Raw genomic sequence first — 22,195 nt, forward strand, 5'->3', positions numbered from 1 at the left:
ATTGATACTGATTTATTTTTCTCCATTCATTTCCAGTTTGGCTTTCCATAATCAAGGAGTTGGTAATTTGATAAGGATATTACTGTTTTTTATATTGAGGATCACCAACTGTGTAAAAGGATTACCCTTAAGTAAAAGAGAAAGACAAAAGAGACACTGTAACATTTCAGCTGTAAAACTCTTAAGTAACAACAGTTCTATTCCATATTACAAGTTATAGAAAACAAAATAGATAAATTATACTTAAATGTATTATTTGAAATAAAAGTGAATTTTATTTTAAAAATGTCTTATTTTTGTAAGCAAATTGGGTCATCCTTGGAGGGAATTGGGGAGAGGACTAGTAAAAAGCTTTCTCAGACAAATGCGAACATTCAGCTGCTTTTTATCAGACATTATTCCTTTATTTGGCAAACATAAGTTTAACATCTATGTGCCAAATACTGTGGTTGGCACTTTAGATACAAAGAAATGGTCCCTATTTAGGAATTTATTTTCCAGGCAAAGGAGTTACCCCACCAGGATTTACAACCCATTAGTCCTAGCACCTATCTCCTCTGATGCCTGCAAGCCGCTCCTTATGTTGCTTACATTCTTCGATCACTTGTTATAATCATTTCTTTTGACTTCCACGCTCTTTGCTGCTCTTTGTTGCTTTGTAGTACTCTCCTAACAATACCACAAGAATCCTAATTAAATCTAAGACCTGTGCAGCTCATTCTGGCTGGAGAACCACACCGCCTGTTGTTATTTTAAATTTGTGACTGTGAACCTCAAGTGGGTACTATATGTCCTCCTCCTGTTCACTCTCCTACTTTGTTAGAAGACTGTTTCATACTGTTTTCTTTTTTTTTAAGGGAGTGTTTATTTTATTACTAATTTTTTTTATTGGGGTATACTTGACATACAATATGTTAGTTTCAGGTGTACAATATAATGATTTGATACTTGTATATATTTCAAAATGATCACCACAGTAAGTCTAGTTAACATCCATCACCATCCATAGTTACAGAAATTTTTTTCTTTTTTTCATACTGTTTCTTATCTTCTCAAATCCCCAGCATTTCTTCCCCATCCTCACTTTCATCTGGTGACCTTGCTTCTTACCTCATTGAAGAATTGAAATGAGAATTTCTACAGACTTCCACTACTTCTACCTTCTTACCTGCATCTGTTGCCAGTTTGTCTGCCTTCTTATTTTTAGCCGTAGGTAAACATGCATGCTATTATCTAAAGCCAGTCTTCTAATTGCTGTACCTTCTTGCCTAAGTCAGAGACATGGGCCCAGAAATTCTCCCCTTTTTTCTCTTTATTGTCGGTTTCTCGCCTAATCATTCCCATCCACATACGGACCTGCACTGTTTCTCCCATCTCAAAGAAAATTCACTTGAGCTTTCCTCTGCTTTCTTCTACTGTACCATATCTTTGCTCCATTTCCATCCAGCAAAAGTAATTGAGTTATCTACACTTGTATTCCAGTTTCTCTCCTGTTGTTTTTGTATAAACCCACTCCAGTAAGGCTTTTGCCCCCACCATGCTTCCAAAATTGTCACCAGTGACCCCATCTACCTGAATTCCATCCTTATTTCTTGACCTCTTGTTACTTGTCTTATTGGTGGAACTTGACCCAATTGATTGCTCCTTTCATGATACTTTTCACTTCGGTTCCAGCTGCTGCAGCTGCAAGTGTTTCTCTTATTTACTTTCCTTTTCTCCCTTTCTCAAAATGAAGAAACCATCCTTCAGTTATCCTATTTTTTGTCTCGTACTTCATGTTTGTGTGTTTTCTCCCTTCTAATTGTTCCCTTCTTTTATCCTTCTGATAACACATTTTAACTTCTTTTACGTTCTATTCATATTTTCTCAGTCTAATTTGAGTCACTTTTCTGATACTGAATTTTTCTAAATTATTTTTTGGAGCCAAAGGAATTTGACCCCTAGAATATAACTTCCACCTAGGACTGTGGGTAAATTGTTTTTGTCATTGTTCAAGCTTTCTACATCATGACCACATTATTTCACATTATGAAAGTGTTTAATTTTAAAACATGAAAAATAAATCCCAATTCCATATTCATTCCATTAATATCCTTCGCCACATCCAGAACAGTATATCCCTGGCAATTGGTAACTGTTAAGTGAATATTGAACTAAATTTTACCTCCGAACAACAAAATGGAAATAGAGCAGAAGTTAAAATCCAAATAAAAGGGCCTGGTTTATAAAAGTAATACCCATGGAATATAGAGTCAAATGGGGGATTGGGACAGAACCAGCCTGGCTCTCTCACTGGAGATTCTTGATTCTTTTATACGTGGTAACTGTTTAACTTTTCTGAGGAACTGTGAAACTGTTTTCCACAGAGGCTGCACCATTTTACTTCTTACCAACAATGTATTAGGGTTCTAATTTCTCCATGTCTTCATTAACACTCATTATTTTCCATTTTTAAAAAATGTTTGTTATAGCTAACCTAGTGGGTATTTTGTTGTGGTTTTGATTTGCATTTCTTTAATAACTAGTGATGTTGAGCATTTTTATGTACTTATTGGCCATTTGTGTATCTTCTTTGGGAAAATGTCTATTCAAGCCCTTTGCCCATTTTTGAATCGGTTGTTTTTTTGTTGTTGTAGGAGTTCTTCATATCTTCTGTATGTTAATCCTGTAACAGATATATGATTTGTAGATATTTTCTACCATTCTGTGAACCCACAGAATTATCTTTGCACTCTCTTGATAGTGTCTTTTGATGTACAAAAGTGTTTAATTTTGATGAAGTCCAGTTTATCTATTTTCACTTTATTGCCTGTGCTTTTCGTGTTGTATCATAGAAAACATCGCCAAATCTAGTGTTATGAAAATTTCCCCCATGTTTTCTTCTAAGAATTTTATAGTTTTAACTCTAATATTTGTTTTTTATCCATTTTGAGTTAATTTTTATATATGATTATGGTAGTCACTTCTTTCTTAGGACCTTTTTGGGTCATATACAGAGCCCATCTCCTAATTAGCAGCCAAAATAGAGTTGAGAGTAAGAGACTGGAATGAATCTGATTGGAAATGCGCATATCCTGTGATTTTCCTTCTACTCTATGTCCTCTTTTTTCCCTTTAAAAATTTTTATGTAGCTTTCCAGCTTAATTTCTCTATTCCTTCCTTCTCTTGGATGTTCTACATTCTCCTTTTTTTTCCTTTCCTTCCATGTAATCTGGTCCCTGCCATACTTTCATTGTATATGCCACTGGATTTAGGAATATTGATAAAAGATTACGGAGTTGTTCAACTCATATGCTTTGAAATAATTATTCTGGAATTAATAGAAAGGAAAGCAAGGTACTCTAGGAAATTATCTGCTTTATTTCTATAGTGTGAAAGTTAAAGAACTATAAATAAAGACCATTTGACAATGGTTTCCAAGTAAATATCTACAAATTTGTTTTAAGGAGGAGAAAGGAAATACTGCCCCTGTCTTTTTCACCAAGCCTTCCTAGTCCCTTGCATGCACCTTCTCCTGAATGTCATTCTTCTTTTCTTGATACCTCCCTATTGTCTTCTCCAAACTCTCACCTTCACAGACCCTTTTGTCACAGTCTCCTAACCTATTCAGTCATGTTTATGGTATAAAGCAAATTAAAATTAAAAAGTAACTGTGGCACTCAAAGGGCTGTATGCTACTGTTCATGTGAAAAATTCTTTTGCAGCATGCAAAAATTTTGTATCAGACAATCCTACATGTAAAGAAATTTAAAACAGAGCTTAAAAGCAGTGAATAAGGTGAACATAAAAATAATTTTCACTTAAAAACAGTGATTTTTGAGTTGACTAATTTTTCAGTGCAAGTGAAAAGAAACATTTCCTTTTATTTCCTTTGTGAAAAAAGATTAATAACTCAGGTAGTTTTGCACTCAGATGGGCTTTCTTTCTTTGTGTATGCAACGTAGAGTGTTAACTAAACTGGACCTGTTTCATTCAGTGGTTTTTTTAGATTATCAGGTACATTTAGTGTAAAATAGAAACCTGGATCTGTTCCATTTGGTAGTTTTGTCGATTAGCAGGTACATCAGTATATTTCTCTAAATGTGCACAAATACTGATCCCCTCAACTTATCAAATATTAATAAAGTAATCTTTGGGGGAGTACTTTTAAAAGTTATTATCTGCATCACAAAATACAGTGAGTGCCACAATTGTTAACCATTTGCAGTGGTCTTTATAAGCCTGGTACAATTCTCTGTGATGTATTCTTAACATTACATATTACCTCTGCCCCAAGACTATGCCTTTGTTTTATTTTACAGAGCTAAATTCTCTAGGAAACCTGATTGATAAAATTATATACCATTCCCTTGCACTGTTTGTGTCAAATCTTAAATATGATTATTCATGTTTCTGTCATTCTACTGTTATCTTCTTTGTTATCATGAACACCATTCCTATGTCTTTGTGGATTTAATAGTGTTATATGAACTGGAAATATGAAATGTTAATAGCAGGCTTAGAATTTTATTTTTTCAATAATACTTTTTGTTTTGTTATATCTTAAGTATATGACTAAAAGCGTTAAATTGTGTTCAGTGGGTCTTTTCATAAATTTTGCTTTAGATATTCTCTTAGATTAAAAATATGCATAAATTGAGATTGTTATAGAAAATTCGTAAATATCAATAACCTTGCTTGTAAAGTTTATAGTAAATAATAAGTAGTACTGCTTTTCATCATGACTTTGTCTTTTTTCCTATTACAATGTCATGCTTTTTTTTCCCTCATATTTTCTTAAGAGCGAAAAATTCTTTCCTTACTAAGATACCCTAAATTTCCACTTTAGATGTGAGCTTTTTAAAAGTTGTTAGTTATGTGGCATATATTAACTTTTTTGTGTATAGATAGGCAAGACATAAAATACGTATTGTTTAGCAGTTATTAAATGAATCTATCCATTACAGAAAACAAAATACAAATGATTCTAACATTTTACTTAAATTAATGAGTGGCTATTAAATTGTATCTTTTTTAATAATCTATATACATATTTCACATAGTTTTTAAGTATTAAGTCAGTTTGCTTTTGCTTATGAAATTAGTTTTAAAATATCTTTATTCTCCATGTAATTTTTTTTCAATCTCTAAGATTATGTCTTTTGGGTATCTATTAATACATGCTGATAATATTTCTTTGAAAATGGTTTAGTTGGGTTTAAGAAGAACCAAAATCTGAATTGTTGTGGGCACAGTAACCATTTTGGTACCTTATGTCTGGTTGACTAACATTCTTTTCCACTTTTATTATTGCTGAATGATTTCTTGGATGATTTGCCAACAGATCCAAACAAAAATCATAAAGCTTTCTTTTTAGAACTGCTTTTCTCTGGTGAGAGCAAGCATGCTATGGTCTCTGAATGATTCCTTCTAGCTTTGTATAAATATATTAATTCAACACATTTTAAAAGTTCAAATATTTATGTGGCTTCTTCTTTCAGAAGATCAGAAGGTTTGTACTGTTACTTTTGTAATTACTACTTAGTGTTGCTCTCTGTTAAATTGTAAGCTCCTTGCAGGAAGGAGCTGTGCTGCATTCGTTGCTGAATGCCTAGTGCCCAGCACAGAACCTATCACATGATAGGTACCTCAGAAGTATTTGTTGAGTGAATAGGCCCACATGCATACTTTTAGTCTTGGAGTTTCATATAATTTTTCGTTTTGGGGATCATCTGGCCCAGCTCCTTCATTTTATATAGATCAGGGAGCAGACTTTTAGAAGTTAAAGGAATTGCTCGTGCATCTGTTCTTTCATGTTTGTCCCATTAGTTGAATATTAGATGATCTCAGTAAAAATATTCTGAGATAAGTCATATATATACTTTGAAAATATTTTCCTTAGTTCTTTAGTTAAATATCAGATAAGATATTGTCTAGATTCCATGCATCAATTACAATGAACTATTGATAACTGAATTGAAAAGGTATGGTCTAGTCGCTAATAGACTTAGTCTTAATTTTCTAATTCAGTATTTGTTTTTAGTATTTGTTTTAATATTTTTTTAAATATTTGTTTTTAATATTTGTTTCAATATTTGTTTTTTGATATTTGTTTTTAAATGGAAGAATTTGGTAATCCTTTTTTCTTTGTGCCCTGGCAAACTATATTTCCTTTTCTCACGAAGAGGCCAGTTACTCTCTTCTGTTAATAGTTTCTAAAGGTAAAGTTCAGTTAAAGACGGGATAGTTTATATCAGTAATCCAAACTACCTGGTTTTCCTCAGACAGTCTCATAAAACTCTGTTGCTTGTATCTAAAATTGCTAGTCATTTGCTCGTAGGCCAACCGCTTAGCTTAAATTTCTCTCCTAGTTCTCAAGCTGCATTATCACTAAACGTGATAGCTGACAGCAACAGGCCTGCTATCCTTACAGAGAAATTTAGGTATTTAACAATAAAGTGGTTTCTCTGAAGACCTCTTCCCTAAATAGCTGTTAAATAGGGTTCTTCCTACACAGTAGAGAGACCTCATCAAAATATGTGTTCTAATGTCTTGATTTCCTCTATGGTACTTAAAGCAGAGTCAGGAATATTGGAGAGCCCCTGTGCAGGGATGACCATTGTAGCTGAGGGAAGGACAGCTTGTCTGTATATTTGGGGATGTCTGAGAAAAGGACTAGAGAGCCAGCCCTGATGGCCTAGTGGTTAAAGTTTGGTGCTCACTGCTTTGGTGGCCCTGATTTGCTTCCGGTTGCAGAATCACACCAGTCATCTGTCAGTTGCCATGCTATGGTGGCTGCTCACATAGAAGAACTAGAACAACTTACAACTAGGGTATACAACTATTTACTGGGGCTTTGGGGAAGGAAGAAAAATGAGGAAGATTGGCAACAGATGTTAGTTCAAGGCTAATCTTTCCCTGAAAAAAAAAGAATGAAAGAAAAGGACTAGAAGCATTTTAAAACCAAAAATTTTGTATTTGACTTCGTTAAGATTTTGTATTCTTTAAGAATGTATTTTGAGGGATGAATGGCTATCCTATTTGATACCCCAGAGAGAAACTGAGAAATGTTTTATGGTCTTCTATTTCTTAGCTGCAATTTTCTGCTGTTTGCCACTTCCCAGTAATTTCAATTTTTATGGCATTTAAGATACTTAAGTTTGAGCTAAACTTTCCCATTTTCTATCTTCATTGACTACTTTCTTATCTCTTATACCTAAAGTAAATGTGTTGTAGTCTCTTTTAATATATATTCAACATACTGTATAAAAAGTCTTAAGTTGATATAGAATAAACAGGATCAACTGCAGCTTTTTTTTTGTAGTTCGAACTAAATTCCCCTCATTCAAGTCTTTATACTTGGTATTTGGTAGGGAATCAGAGATCTTGACCCTCTAATATTGCTTCCTTTATTGAAATTAACTGGCACTAGTAAAATCAAAATTAAGTTGGTCTAGCTCTTATATAATTTAATGTCTGTAGGAAATGTTGATATTCTTTTTGGCGCCAGCTTTTGTTTTTTTCCCACCTGAATTTGTGTTTCTATTCTTTCTGTTCTTTGAAAGTATTCTGTAAGGAAAATAGAAAGAACACTTGAATAACACTGTAATGAGTAATTTACATAAAGGGAAAGAACATTTCCTGTTTTTAAAATACAGTGGTTAGTTAGAGCAGTTTATATTCTGATCATCTTTTTTTTCCTCGTAAGGATTAATCAGGCAACTGAAGTGCTATTTAGTACCTCATTAAGTTTTGAAATATTTTCAACCTCTGTTTAGTAAGGGCATTTGTAATTTGAAGAAGCTCCCTCAACCAAAATTCTCACACATTACTTTCACCCTTATCATGGGTTAGTTCATACTGTGCATTTTTAATGAGGTTTTTGCAGTTGCTGATCTGTTACTCTTCTCTGTGTTTACTCTCAACAGGACCTGCATGTCCCCTCTACCATCATCTGGTATTACACTGTTTTAACAGGCAGTCCATTTCCCGTTCTTTTCTAACTCTGCATAGTGCTTTTTGGCAGGCCTATAGCTTGCAAGGTCAATTCGCTTCCATCGTTTGTGTTTTTTAATCTGTGAAAGAAATTAATTGATAGGTTTTCCAAGCATGTTCTAGTTCTAAATGCTATTATAACAATAACAATATTATGTTTTTTAAAAAGAGTGCATAAATCTGGCTGAGAATAGAAAAAATCTAAAAGAATAGTGTCAGAAAAAGGGAATGCCCAAACAAACAAAAAGCGCTGAGAAAGAATGGAAGGAGGCAAATAATAAAGGAGTCATAATATTAGCTAATATTTATAGAACCATAAGTTACCATGTAATTACTCCAGTAGGAAACATATCTAAAGAATTTTCCAAGGACTCTCCTAAAACCATACAGAATATTCAGTAATTTTAAAATAAAATTGTTATCCAGAATGGTAAGACCGTAGTGTTTAAGTATTACTATTCAGATATTTTAGATGTAGTTTATTTCATCTAATTCCAGAATTTGTCTTGTTTCCTGCCTGGTCCAACAGTCTTTCCACATCCATACTCACTACTTAAATTCCTCTGATAACTAGTCCTCTCATACCATCCTCACTTTATAATTGAGAGGAGGAGAAAATGATTATCATATAACATCTGTATGCTGGTGGATCTTAGACAGTGGGCATCAGCTTGTACCATACTGAGTAGCCATTATTTTTTTTATGTATATGTTCCTTCTGCCTTGTTCCTAAGAGATTTAAGCAACATACATTATTTCTGAGTCATAAAGAAATCTTACTTTATCACAGTGAACACTTTAACTATGGAGGCAGTAACTGTTTTTTGCTTGTTTGATGTGTTTGGTGCTCCATGTAAAATATACAAATGTACAATATTGTGGTGGCAGTTGTAAATTGAAAGCTGCTGTTTTACCCTAATTTGAAGTATAATTCATGTCAAAAACCCAAGTTGAACTGAGTAGTATTCTTATCGCTAGTAAAGATGTCTGGTATTATAAAACTAACTACGTAACGGATAGTCTTTGGTTAAGAAAGGTAAAAAACTACTATGTCTTTGTTTAATTTACTTTGACGTTACGCGTAACCATCATGAACTGTCTTCAGTTTATCTCATAAGAAACTAGAAAGCTTATTTGTTTTCTTTTAAACAAAGTACATAGCATTGATTTCCATAACTATATTCAAATAAGAGCAACTTCTAGGAATTCACATTCAACTTTGCAGAGGGCGGAGATATTATCGGTTCATTCTCCATCTTCGCTCCAGTTTTGGAAGGAGCTGTCTTCTCAAGCATATGCAATTTTCAGTATTAGTGGGAAAATTAAAAACACTGTAAATACATAGGTAGGGGCTACTGTGTCAGTATAAATACCAAAAGAAATGTGTTTAGTAGAAGAATAATATTTGCTTTAAAACTTTTCAAAGTACTTATCATATATTTAATCCTCAAAAAATCAGTGGCCTGCCCCGTGGCCGAGTGGTTAAGTTCGCGTGCTCTGCTTCAGCCGCCCAGGATTTCACCGGTTCAGGTCCTGGATGCAGACCTAGCACCGCTCATCAAGCCATGCTGAGGCAGCATCCCACATAGCTCAACTAGAAGGACCTACAATTAGAGTACACAGCTATGTACTGAGGGGCTTTCGGGAGGAGAAGAAGAAAAAGAAAAGAAAAAAAAGAAGATTGGCAACAGATGTTAGCTCAGGGCCAATCTTTAAGGAAAAAACCCCGTATATGGTATGCAGTTTTATTTTTTATTTTATTTTTTAATGTCTTATTTTCTGCGGAATAAACTAAATCTGATGCTGAGAAAGGCTTGATCAGGGCCACATAACTAGTTAGCAGGGATTAGGAAGAGATTTCCTAGAACTCATTCCATTTCTTCCTCCCTCTCTCTAATTATCATTGTGGCCCTCAGCAGCTTCCAGAAGCTACAAACATAACCCATTGTATGAGGTTGAGCCCTCAGCTTTATTGCAGTCAGTAGTTTGCACCAGCAGTAAGATTCTGCCTGGGAGTTGTTACAGATGCTTTCCAGGCCTCCTCTAGAGCAAGCATATAATTGATTAGTCATGTAATGACCCAAGTCATTTACTTCCTGACTTAGGGCCTTTATTACTTCATTTAGTACTTCCAATAATGAGGACGTTTTAATTTAAAAGCTCATTTTCTTGTTCATGTTCTGAAGCTAAAAATGTCTGTGAGTTTTCCATTTTCCAGAATAAATGTATGTAACTTTTGAACATAAAAGGAGGTTAATTTGTTTTTAGTATTCTTTCAGCTGAGTTTTTATAAAAAATAAACTTTTTCTTTTTTGCTTTAAACAAATAGCTTTATTGCAATCAGTGGAGAGGTCATCACAGCTGTTGACTTTTAGCTGTCTGTACATGTAGGAATCTCGGAATACTGAAAAATTTGGTGGAGTAATGCTTTCCTAGTATTTTATGAGAAGGTATTTTTTTCTTGGTGATTTTGCATTGTCCGTAAGTTATAGTACTATGTTCTTCTATCACACAGTGTCATTTAAAACTGGAGCATATTGCCTTAGCTTCCTGATCTGTCTAGAAATAAAATTGCCTACTTGCTGCTTAAGAACAAAGCAAAGTAGAGTAAACAAAGTATAGAAAATACTGTGATTTCTCTTAATAGTTAATATACAGATTTGGCTTCTCTTTCATGTAGCAGAGTAAGGAGTGCTAGTCTAGGGGTCAAGAGATCTTGTTTTCTAGTCTTGGGTCAGCCAGTAGCTGATGTGATGTCCTTGGACAAGTCACTTCATCTCTTTCTTTGGGCATTGGTAGCTTTATTTATTGAGCCCAGGAGTTGAACTAAATGATCTCCAGGGTCCTTTTTCAGTTCTAGAATGTTATGATTCTGTTTATGAGTTTCTCTTTAATATGGCATAGTTACTTCTGGGATATGTGTTTTGCGTATTTATATTAGTTTCTTTTAATTTTAGATATGATGAATGGATTAAAGCAGATAAAATAGTAAGACCTGCTGATAAAAATGTGCCAAAGATAAAACATCGAAAGAAAATAAAGGTAAGTGCTTATTTTGTTAAACATCATAGCTCTTAATTTAAGATCTTTTCCTTCAAAATGATGCATAAAGTGTGTGTGCGTGTTAGTAGAGTTGTCCTTGAAATAGCAAATTGAGCTAGATTTGGCAGTTTACCTAGCAAATTTAGCTAGATTTGAGTGCAGTTAATATTGTCAGTTTATGGAATGGCGTTTTGGAAACAGTACTAAATGATCTTTGAGGCTTTTTCAGTTCCGACGGTGTATAAGGCCACTCAGTCAGATTTCACTCATCCATTTCAACCCACTCCCACCCTGTGGTCTCCACCTAGCAGCCAGAAAGTGATGTGGCCGGGAGCCCTGGGTTACTGTAATAGCTGTAAACTACTCAGAGGAAAAAAGGAGGTATCTCATGGCAGAGGAGAACCTATCTGCAACTCTTCTTTTTCTCTTGGTCTTTGTCTGACTTTAGAGTATGTTCACAAGATCCTGTTAGCCACACTCTACATAGATACCATGGGGAATCTACTAATGAGCTTGTGTGGAAATTAATGTTACTTTTATGTATGATAAAATTACTCTTATTCGTTCTAAGACTAAATCTTTTTAATGTTTTATTAGAAAGTAGACCATTAATTAGGTTTTAGAATTTTTTTTTATCTTTTTAATGGCTTTTTTATACTTTGGTATATATAGTTGAGGTGTTTAATAGTTCTCATGAAATTTCAATTTTCTTTTCTTGTTTTTTTTTTTAAAGATTTTATTTTTCCTTTTTCTCCCAAAGCTCCCCGGTACATAGTTGTGTATTTTTAGTTCTGGGTCCTTCTAGTTGTGGCATGTGGCACGCTGCTTCAGCGTGGCTTAATGAGTGGTGCCATGTCCGTGCCCAGGATTCGAACTGGTGAAACCCTGGGCCGCCAAAGCAGAGCATGCGAACTTAACCACTTGGCCATGGGGCCAGCCCCAAAGTTTCAATTTTTGTATTCTAAGTGAGGAGCTATTTACTTTCCTGCTAAATGATACCCTAGTGGCCCCACATAGTGAAAACTTTCCCCTAAAGAGGTTATTCTTTTTTCAGTGTAAAATTAGGCCCCTGTTTTCAAAGTCTTGTTATGGCAACTTAGTAGCTACAGCTCAGGACTTCTTCACAAACCCCTTTTCATCTTCACTCCTGGTCTTTATTGGACAGTGTGGAAATCATGCTATATTTAACATTGTTTGTGGTTACTGAAATAATTTTGTGCGTGTGGCACCAAAAAGCCAATTTCCTTACACAAAGCGAATTTTAGGAGTAGTATTTCTCAGGTAAAAAATAGGGTAGATGTGGGAGAAGCAATATTAGAATGTTACCTGGGGAGCTTTTTGTAAGTATTTGTTTAGTTCTCATTTCAGTTCTTGGCCCCTCCCAGGCATATTAAAATTGCTGGTTATATGGGAAGAAGCATGTGAATTTTGAAAAAGCTTCCTAGAAAATATTTGATATTGTACATTTCTCCCTCTCTCTATCTCATCTAACTCTGAGAACCACTGTTTTCAAGCCTGTCCTCTGACAGCCATTAAAAGCCATGTTTGGACTTTTGAGTGAGGTAGACTTATTTCTGCCTTCAGAATGCATGGTATCTTATGACCTCTGGTATAAAGTAATGAAGTGATGAAAGGGCTGGCAATAGTAGAAAAATTGGAAAAGCACTAATCATTGATAGGTTGTGGTAGTATTCCTACACATAAGCCTTCTCAATGCATTCTGAGAATTAAGCCCAGATGCCCTAAGTCACACTTGAGTGGCTATCACAGTCACCTGGAGGACTTGAAACTCAGATTGTTGGGTGCCATCCCCAGGGTTTCTGATTTACTTGATCTGAGTCTGGTTCCAGGAGTTTTCATTTCTAACAAATTCCCAAAAGATGCTAATGTTGCTGGGCCAGGGTCCACACTTGGAGAACTGCTACCCTAAAACATCTATAAAATGTAAAGAATTAACTTTTCTATGTATCCAGAAGGATACTAGCTATGTACCATCTTTGGAAAAATTGTGAAACTATTTGCTCAAATTCTGTAGTCTGACTATATAACAGGACCTCAGAATTGTTTACTGCTGTGTCATGCTCTACATCATCACTTAGAGAGTTTGTATAAATTATTTTTCCTATAAATTATTTTAAAAACAAGTTTTAAAAATAGTTTCCAGGGGACCGGCCCAGTGGCCAAGTGGTTAAGTTCACGCGCTCCACTTCAGTGGCCCAGGGTTTCGCCAGTTTGGATCCTGGGCATGGACATGGCACTGTTCATCAAGCCATGCTGAGGCGGCATCCCACATGCCACAACTGGAAAGACCCACAACTAAAAATACGCAACTATATACCGGGGGTCTTCGGGGAGAAAAAGTAAAAATAAAATCTTTAAAAAAAAAAAAGTTTCTAGGAAATATATTAGTTAGCCTCTGCTCAACTATTTGTAAACAGAGAATTTGAGAAAATTTCTCATTTTTTCCTGAAACCTTAACTTATCAGTGAGATAGGAAGATTGGCCCAACTTCACTTTACAGCTCCCAGCTGTCAACTGAATAAAGATATTTGGAATTTTGTCATTCCCAACCGACATTTTGTATTGCGAATGTTACAGGTTTTAAAACTGTTAGGTTGAAATTGTTTCTCTTTTTTTAATGAATATTTAATTTAAGCCTATTGTGATTTAATTTTGAAGAATTTGTAACCAATTATTAGCAGTGTGGAGGTTTGCTAGTCTTAATCACCTATTTGATTGCTAATTTATTTCCACTATTAAAATATAAGTATTAGGCAAAAACTTTTTGCTCATCCTGCAGTATTTGTTAAATAACTGTGAAAAATCATCTCTGGCTGTTTTGAGGGACTTTTTATATTCTTTTTATGTTATTTACTAGTATATTGTATAACTTTGAGTTAAAAATGAATATTACCATTGTTACTAATAAATGCCTCATGATAAATTATGGCTAACATGAGATAACTTTTTTCTTAACCTAGAATAAATTAGACAAAGAAAAAGACAAAGATGAAAAGTATTCTCCTAAGAACTGTAAACTTCGGCGGTTGTCAAAACCACCATTTCAGACAAACCCATCTCCTGAAATGGTGTCCAAACTGGATCTTACTGATGCCAAAAACTCTGATACAGCTCATATTAAATCCATAGAAATAACTTCTATCCTTAATGGACTTCAAGGTAAACATAACAAACACCTTATTGTATGCAAGTATTTGTTTTTAGTTTTTATAAATCAAATTCTATAAGGGTAATTCAGTGACATAATCAAATTATTGAACCAGAATTTTGTTGGCTCTATTATTACTTAAAATCAGCCATTGATTGAGGCTTAGAAATATTTCTGTTACTAATAGATCTAAAGGCCACCGTTAAATTTTAGTTAAAATTTAATATTCACGCTATAATACTGTTACTATTTTTTTCAGGTACCATTTTTTCTGTCACCATGTAAAGCGTAGTTTGTGTTGTACAATATCAGACTATAAAATTATACTGAATTTTTTGTAAAGAATACCAACCTCTGCTTGTCTTGATTACATCTGTTATGATCTCATTAATGATGGCATTATTATTCAATATTTAAGGTAGAATGAAGTGTAACTATCAAATAATAAAAATAATAAGGACTGGAGGGGTAGATTTAGTTCAACTGACTGGCAGGGAAGGCAGGAATCTGATCTTCCAGATGAAGTAAAGTAATGTATCTCAGTAAAAATATTTTACATTTCTCATAACTTGAGAGTTTGGATTTTTATTGATTTTGAATGTAATGGAAATTGGTTTTTGTCTCTTATTTCAAATGGATATTTACATGAACTCATTCTGTAAACCAAATACTGTAAATATTCTAAAGTTCATTTTTTGTAATTTTCTAGTGTATCAGACATACAGAACAGTATGTGGAAAATATTTATATATAATTTAATGAATAAGAATAATATGAATATTGTTATGTCTACCACAATGAAAAACAGATAATACTTAAGAGATTAGTGGGTTCAGTTCCAGACCACCACAATAAGGCAAATATTGCAATAAAACAAGATGTGAAGTTTTTGGTTTCTCAGTGCATATAAAAGTTATATTTACACTATACTGTACTCTCTTAAGTGTGCAATAGCATTATGTCTACAAAAAAGTACATACTTAATTAAAAAATATTTTATTGCTAAAAAATGCTAACCACCATTTGCACCTTCAGCAAGTTATCTTTCTGCGGGTGGAGGGTCTTGTCTTGATGTTGATGGCTGCTGACTGATCAGGATGGTGGTTGCTAAAGTTGGGGTGGCTGTGGCAGTTTGTTAAAATAAGACAACAATGAAGTTTGCCACATTGATTGATTCTTCCTTTCATGAAAATTTCTCTGTAGCATGTGACGCTGTTTGATATCATTTTACGCCCAGTAGAACTTCTTTCAAACTTGTATTCGGTGCTCTCAAACTCTGCCACTCCTTTATCAATTAAGTTTATGTAATACTCCAGATGTTTTGTTGTCATTTCAACAATCTTAACACCATTTTCACTAGAGTAGATTCCATCTCCAGAAACCACTTTCTTTGCTCATCCATAAGAAGCAACTCCTCACCTGTTAAAGTTTTATCATGAGATGGCAGCAATTCAGTCATGTCGTCAGGCTCTACTTCTAATTCTAGTTCTCTTGCTATTTCCACCACTTCTGCAGTTACTTCCTCTGTTGAAGTCTTGAACCCCTCAAAGTCATCCATGAGGTTTAGTATCAACTTCTTCCAAACTCCTGTTGATGTTGATATTTTGACCTCTTCCCATGAATCCTAAGTGTTCTTAATGGTATGTAGAATGGTGAATCCTCTGCAGAAGATTTTCAGTGTACTTTGCCCAGATCCATCAGAGGAATCACTATCCGTGGCAGCTATAGCTTTACAAAATGTATTTCTTAAATAAGACTTGAAAGTTGAAATTACTCCTTGATCCATGGGCTGCAGAATGGATGTTGTGTTAGCAAACATAAAAACGACATGTATCTCATTGTATGTCCCCATTAGAGTTCTTGGGTATCCAGGCGCATTGTCAATGAGCAGTAATATTTTGAAAGGAATCTTTTTTTCTGAGCAGTAGGTCTCAACACTGGGTTTAAAATATTCAGTAAACAATGTTGTAAACAGATGTGCTGTCAGCCAGGCTTTGCTATTCCATTTGTAGAGCACAGGCAGAGTAGATTCAGCATAATTTTTAAGAACCCTAGGATTTTTGGGATGGTAAACGAGCATTGGCTTCAACTTAAAGTCACCAGCTTCATTAGCCCCTAACAAGACAGTCAGCCTGTCCATTTGAGTTTTGAAGTCAGGCATTGACTTTTCCTCTCCAGCTGTGAAAGTCCTAGATGGCATCTTCTTCCAGAGGAAGGTGGTTTTGTCTGCATTGAAGATCTGTTGTTTACTGCAGCCATCTTCATTAATTATCTTAGCTAGATGTTCTGGGTAACTTGCTGCAGCTTCTACATCAGCACTTGCTGCTTCCCCTTGCACTTTTATGTTGTGGAGACGACTTCTTTCCCTAAACCTCATTAACCAACCTCTGCTAGCTTCATACTTTTCTTCTGCAGCTTCCTCACCTCTCTCAGCCTTCATAGAATTGAAGAGAGTTAGGGCCTTGCTCTGGATTAGGTTTCAATGTCATGGAACGTTGTGGCTAGTTTGATCTTCTATCCAGACCACTAAAACTTTTGCTGTATCAGCAATAAGGCTGTTTGACTTTCTTATCATTCATGTGTTCACTGGAGTAGCACTTTTAATTTCCTTCAAGAACTTTTCCTTTGCATTCACAACTTGGCTAACTGTTTGATGCAAGAAGCCTAGCTTTTGTCCTCTCTTGGCTTTTGGCATGCCTTCCTCACTAAGCTTTAGCTTTTGATTTAAAGTGAGAGACATGAAACTCTTCCTTTCACTTGACAACTTAGAGGCCATTGTAGGGTTATTAATTGGTCAAATTTCAATATTGTTGTGTCTCTGGGAATGGAAATGTCTCAGGAGAGGGAGAGAGATGAGGGGAATGGCCAGTCGGTGGAGTAGTTAGAACACACGCATTTATTAAGTTTGCCACACGGTTTATGGCACCCCAAAACAATTACAATAGTAATGGCAAACATCTCTGGTCACAGAGCACCGTAACAAATAGAATCATAATAAAAAGTTTGAAATATTGCGAGGATTACCAGAATGTGACACAGAAACACTGAGTGAGCAGATGTTGTTGGAAGAATGGTACCAATAGACTTGCACGATGAAGGGTTGCCACAAACCTTCAATTTGTAAGAAAACACAGTATCTGCAAAGTGCAGTCAAATGAAGTGCAATAAAAGGAGGTATGCCTGTACTTAAAAGGATTCTGTATGTCTCCCTCAGAGGTAATTTATATCCTGACTTTAATGTAATCATTCCTTTACTTTTCTTTAGAATTGTATTACACCTATATATATTCCTATATATTTTTATATATAATATATATATATGTTTAGTTTTTAAAAATCTGAGTGGTAAGTGAAAGCCTAGCTATGTAAGAAAAGGTGATATTTCCGCTTAGTTGAAGGCTTCCTGAGAATGTTATCTGAATAGAGTCTCTAGGTCATATTCTGATTTCATATTCAGCTTCTCTGAGAGTTTGCAAAGCCTCTCTAAGTGAATTCAGTGAGAGAGGTCATAAAGGAGTAGTGGGAAACGTCACGGCTCACCATACAAGAATATCTCACGTAGTCATAGTATATAACCAGAGGGGATATCCTCAATGGGAGTAGTGATAACAGAGGTATTTTCTGATTCTAGGCTTACCAAGTATACCTCTAGCTTTACAGGTGTAGGTTGAAATAAAATGTTTGTGTTGGTTAAAATGATGTCGTCAGCTTATCTGGGTAATGGCACAGAAGACATTGAGGGGAGAGCTGGAATTTCATCACCACATGGTTAAAACAAGCTAACTATGGATAAAGAATCTAGTTGAGTTCAAAGACTGTATGGTGGCAGCAAGCATGTTGATGATGACTTTCTTTGGAAATAACACTGCACTATGTGGACCGGTTTCCTTCTATATCTGGTGTACAGCTCTCTTCCTGGGGAGATCCCATTCTAGGGATCTCTCTTCAAAGTAGTCCTTGGAATTCCTTCTTTTTTGATATCTCATGACTCTTTTTACCCTCTGGTATACCCTCCTTGTGGTAGAGCACATTCTCTAGTTAACTTTTTAAGAACAAGTGAATAAGAGGGAGAGTAAATTTTTAGACTGTACGCATCTGAAAATATCTTTATTCAGTTCATGGTTTTGCTGTGTTGGAAGATTTTCCTTCATTATTTTATTGGTGTTGCTAATTTTTTTTTTTTGCTTCCAGTGTTGTTTCTGTGAAGTCCAGAGCTCTTCCAATTCCTGATTCTTTGTATATGACTTGTTTTATTGCTTGTTTTTTGCTTTTCCCTCTCTCTGGAGTCTTGAATCTTTGTTTCTAATATCATAAAATTTCACAGCAATTATGCCTTTTGTGGATGTATTTTCATCCAATGTGGTGTGTACTTGCTAGACTCTTTCATTCTAGAAACTTATCTTTCTGTTCCAATGGACGATTTTCTTGAATTGTTTTGTTGATTATTTTCTCCTCTGCGTTTTACTCTTCTCTTTTTTGACCTGTCATTACATCACTGTTGTACCTTTTGCAGTATACTCCAATATGCTTATCTTTGGGGGAGGGCTTATTATTTGTTCTTTTATCTTTTTCCTCTAATTTTATAGAAATTTCCCCAGCTTTATCTTCTAATCCTTTTATTGACTATTTAATTTACTGCTATAATGCTTATTGACAGTTGTAATGTTCTTAATTTTCAACAGCTCTTTATTTTCTGCAGACTTTTATATCATTCTGTTCTTGTATAATGGGTGCATTATCTTACCTTTCTAATTTTCATCTTTCTTTCAAAAGTGATTGTAAATTTTGTTGTGTTTCTTTTTTTGCATGGTTAGTTACCTCCAGTTTGCTTTTTCCTGCTTTATGGTTTTGATCTCTTCCCTATGAAGGACTTTTTTCTTGGCTGTCTTCTCATAACTGTGAGAGGAGGACTGAAAACCAACTTGGAATCTTGAGCATGTGGTTGGAACTTGTCAACTTTGAGCTTCACTGTAGAGTAATGGGTGGGCCATTTCTTGGGGAGTCCCATTGTTAGGTCTTTAGGTCTTTTTCTTAGACTGGTTGCATTCCAGAGAGAAGAGTCTTCCAGTCTTTTGACTGGAGGGTAAAAGAATGGCTTCCAGTGTTCTAGGATCTAGTTGAGGAATGGAGAAGAGGGAAGGGGAGATTCTTAGCATTTTTAGAATGCATATGTTCACTGATCCTCCTAATTTAAGCATCACACCTGTACCTGTGCCTTCAGCAGTTTTAACGTTGCTTGGGCCAGAAAGTGTCATACCATCTTCGGGGAGTAAACCTCCAGGTGGGCAGTTAGCCAGTAATCTTGAGTAGGGGTCAAGACCTAGGAATCTAAGTACTTTTCAGATAGTGTTCACCTAAGGCTCTTTATATTAGGCTCCCTCCTCCACATTACCATTTTCACAGGTACTTGGTACAGCCAGTTATTGTTGAGGAGTTTGTGGTAAACTGGGTTGGCTCTCAGCTCTCTTCACTGCTGGATTGAGGAAACGTTTCGTTTGGCTTTCTTGAATCTGTTTCACTCATCCATCTACTTTCTGGCTTGCATATTGTGTTGCTCTTGTCTTCTGTTTTTCCCCATTTTTGTCATTGTATATTATTTCAGAAATTGTGTTAATGTACCACATGTACAGTATATATGTATGTGTGTAAATATAACTATTAATATGTATCCTAAAACAACATGTATATTTTATATATACAGGTACACACGTGATATTTTTATAAATGGAATCATTAATACATTACAAACATGTTTTTGTACAAAAAGTACAAGCCTTACTTTTTTGGGGGGAGCTAATCATAGTCTAACTTATAAATCTTTCCATATCAGCACATCCATACTACTGCATAGGTGTATCATAATTTATTTAATTAGTTCATGATAAAAAGACATTTAGGTTATTTCCATGATTTTTCCTATTGCAAACATTTCAACAGTGAGCATCACATTGGCACATTTTTAATATTTCAGATATTCTCTTCCTCATGTTCTCTCTTTTCCTTGGTAAAATTTTGTTTTAGTTTTGGCCATAGATTAAATTCAAGGTACTTCAGATATTTCCACTTAGAAAATGTATGTTGCTTTGACTGCATATGTGTATGTATATACAATTATAAAGAAAAATTGATCCCACCTGTAAGTGTAGAACACAGATAGCTAGGAGTTTATCTCCTTGGCCTGAGCTGGGCTGGGAACGGAACAAGAGGATGGGTGATGGTTGGAATTCTGTGGAGAAATGGAATGGCTCCAGACAGTATTCCACATTCTGGCACTAGAGATTCCCTCAAGTAAACTAGATCCCTAATGAGTCATCTAATGGAAAGCTTATCCAGTAATAACCCCTATCAACACAGTGGTGCCAGTCGGGTTTTAGTAGGTCCTCCTTAAATGTGAATAATCAAGGAAAGCACCAACGTATAAGATGGAAGCTAAAACAAACAGAAGAAATGACCCTTGAAGAGAGGGATAATAAAGGTAATAAAAATTAACATATATCTCTCTGATTATTAATAATCTCAGAGAACCTGTAAGCATCTGGACACGAAGAACAGAATTCAGTGAAAAAGGAACAAAGAAAAAACTTGGAATTAAAAATTGAAATTAAAATTCAATAGAGCGCTTAGAATTTAAAGTTGAGGAAATCTTCCAGAAAGTATAAGAAATTTTAGAGATGGAATTTTAAAGAAAAGATAAGTGATATAGAGTATCAATCCAGGAACAGTGAGTACAGAGGGCAAAAAAATTAGCAAGTAACAACATGCACGCATAAACCACTGTTGTTTGAATATACTTGTGATTTATATCTCTCTTTCTGGTGTTTTGCTTTGTTTTGTTTTTTGCTGAGGAAGATTCACCTTGAGCTAACATCTGTGTCGGTCTTCCTCTATTTTTTAGTATGTGGGCTGCCAGCACAGAATGGCCGCTAACACAGCAGTGTAGGTCTGCGCCCAGGAACTGGACCCAGGCCCCCAAAGGCAGAGTGCACTAAAGTTAACCCCTAGGCCGCTGGGGTGGCCTTCCTTTTGCGTTTTATGATGAGGAGGTAAACACTAGCATTGTCGATAGAATCTCATCATACATCATGAGGAATCAAGAAGCCGTGGAAACAAGCATGTCTGGTTATATGTAACTATAAAAGACAATTGGATTTTAAAAAATTAAACAACTAAAAAAACCCAGCTAGGAGTTTTCTTGTGAACTGTCTTACAACTATATTGTTGATTTGCACTTCATTCCTTAGTGAGTGTTTTATATAGCCCTCTCTCTTGCTCTCTCACTCCTATATCTATCTCACTGGGGTCAGATAAGCCTTAGTGGGGGGAGAAAAGAAATTAGCAGGTAACTATAAGGAAATATTTTCAAAACTGAGAGACATGAACTTTAAATTGAAAGAGTCCATCAAGTACCTCATAAATTAATGAAGAGCCATGCCATAGTACATTATTATGAATTTATAAAATACCAGGAATAAAAAATCATCACAGAGGAATGAGAAGACAAATAAAAGTAGTGTTTTCAACACTGTAAGTAAAGGAGCAATACCTTCAAAATTTTGAAAGAAAATAATTTTCAACTTAGAATTCTGTATTTGGTTAAACTAACTATCAAACAATGAAGTTTGAGGGTAAGGATATATTCAGACTTGTAAGGACAAAGAGTATTTACCTCCCATATACCCTTTTTAGGAAACTATTAGATGATGTACTCCAACACAGTATGGGAATAAACCATGAAAGAGGAAGCTGTGAGATTCATTTGACAGTGGGTCTAGGTCAAGAGAAAGCAGTGACGGGGATTCCTAGGATGATAGCCGTTAGAGCAGACACAGAGAGCAGCCTGCTAGATGGAGCAGAAAATAGGTCTCTAGAGTAGACAGATTTGGTGAATAAGGGAATTGGATAGAATACTTGACTTAATGGAACAATTGAAATAAATGTGAAAGACATAAAAAAGGAAGACATAGCATGTGTAGAAAAGGACCTATGGAAACTCTTGGAAAAATAAAGGCA

The 22,195-nt window shown here is 35.1% G+C and overlaps 1 protein-coding gene across 9 annotated transcripts in view; it reads left to right on the forward strand.

Annotated features, from left to right (window-relative positions):
• The window catches only part of ARID4B (AT-rich interaction domain 4B), a 149,037-nt gene that overhangs the window by 110,913 nt on the left and 15,929 nt on the right, over positions 1-22,195 (forward strand). For all 9 annotated transcript variants that reach the window (XR_011423758.1, XR_011423752.1, XR_011423759.1 and 6 more), the window contains 2 exons: positions 10,932-11,016; positions 13,998-14,196. Coding sequence is in view for 6 of the 9 variants with exons in the window: in XM_023647124.2 (XP_023502892.1) it covers positions 10,932-11,016; positions 13,998-14,196 (284 nt within the window). In the remaining 3 variants the exon portion in view is untranslated. The remainder of the gene's footprint in view (positions 1-10,931; positions 11,017-13,997; positions 14,197-22,195) is intronic.

This window comes from Equus caballus, chromosome 1, assembly GCF_041296265.1.
Source record: "Equus caballus isolate H_3958 breed thoroughbred chromosome 1, TB-T2T, whole genome shotgun sequence".
Lineage (NCBI taxonomy): Eukaryota > Metazoa > Chordata > Mammalia > Perissodactyla > Equidae > Equus > Equus caballus.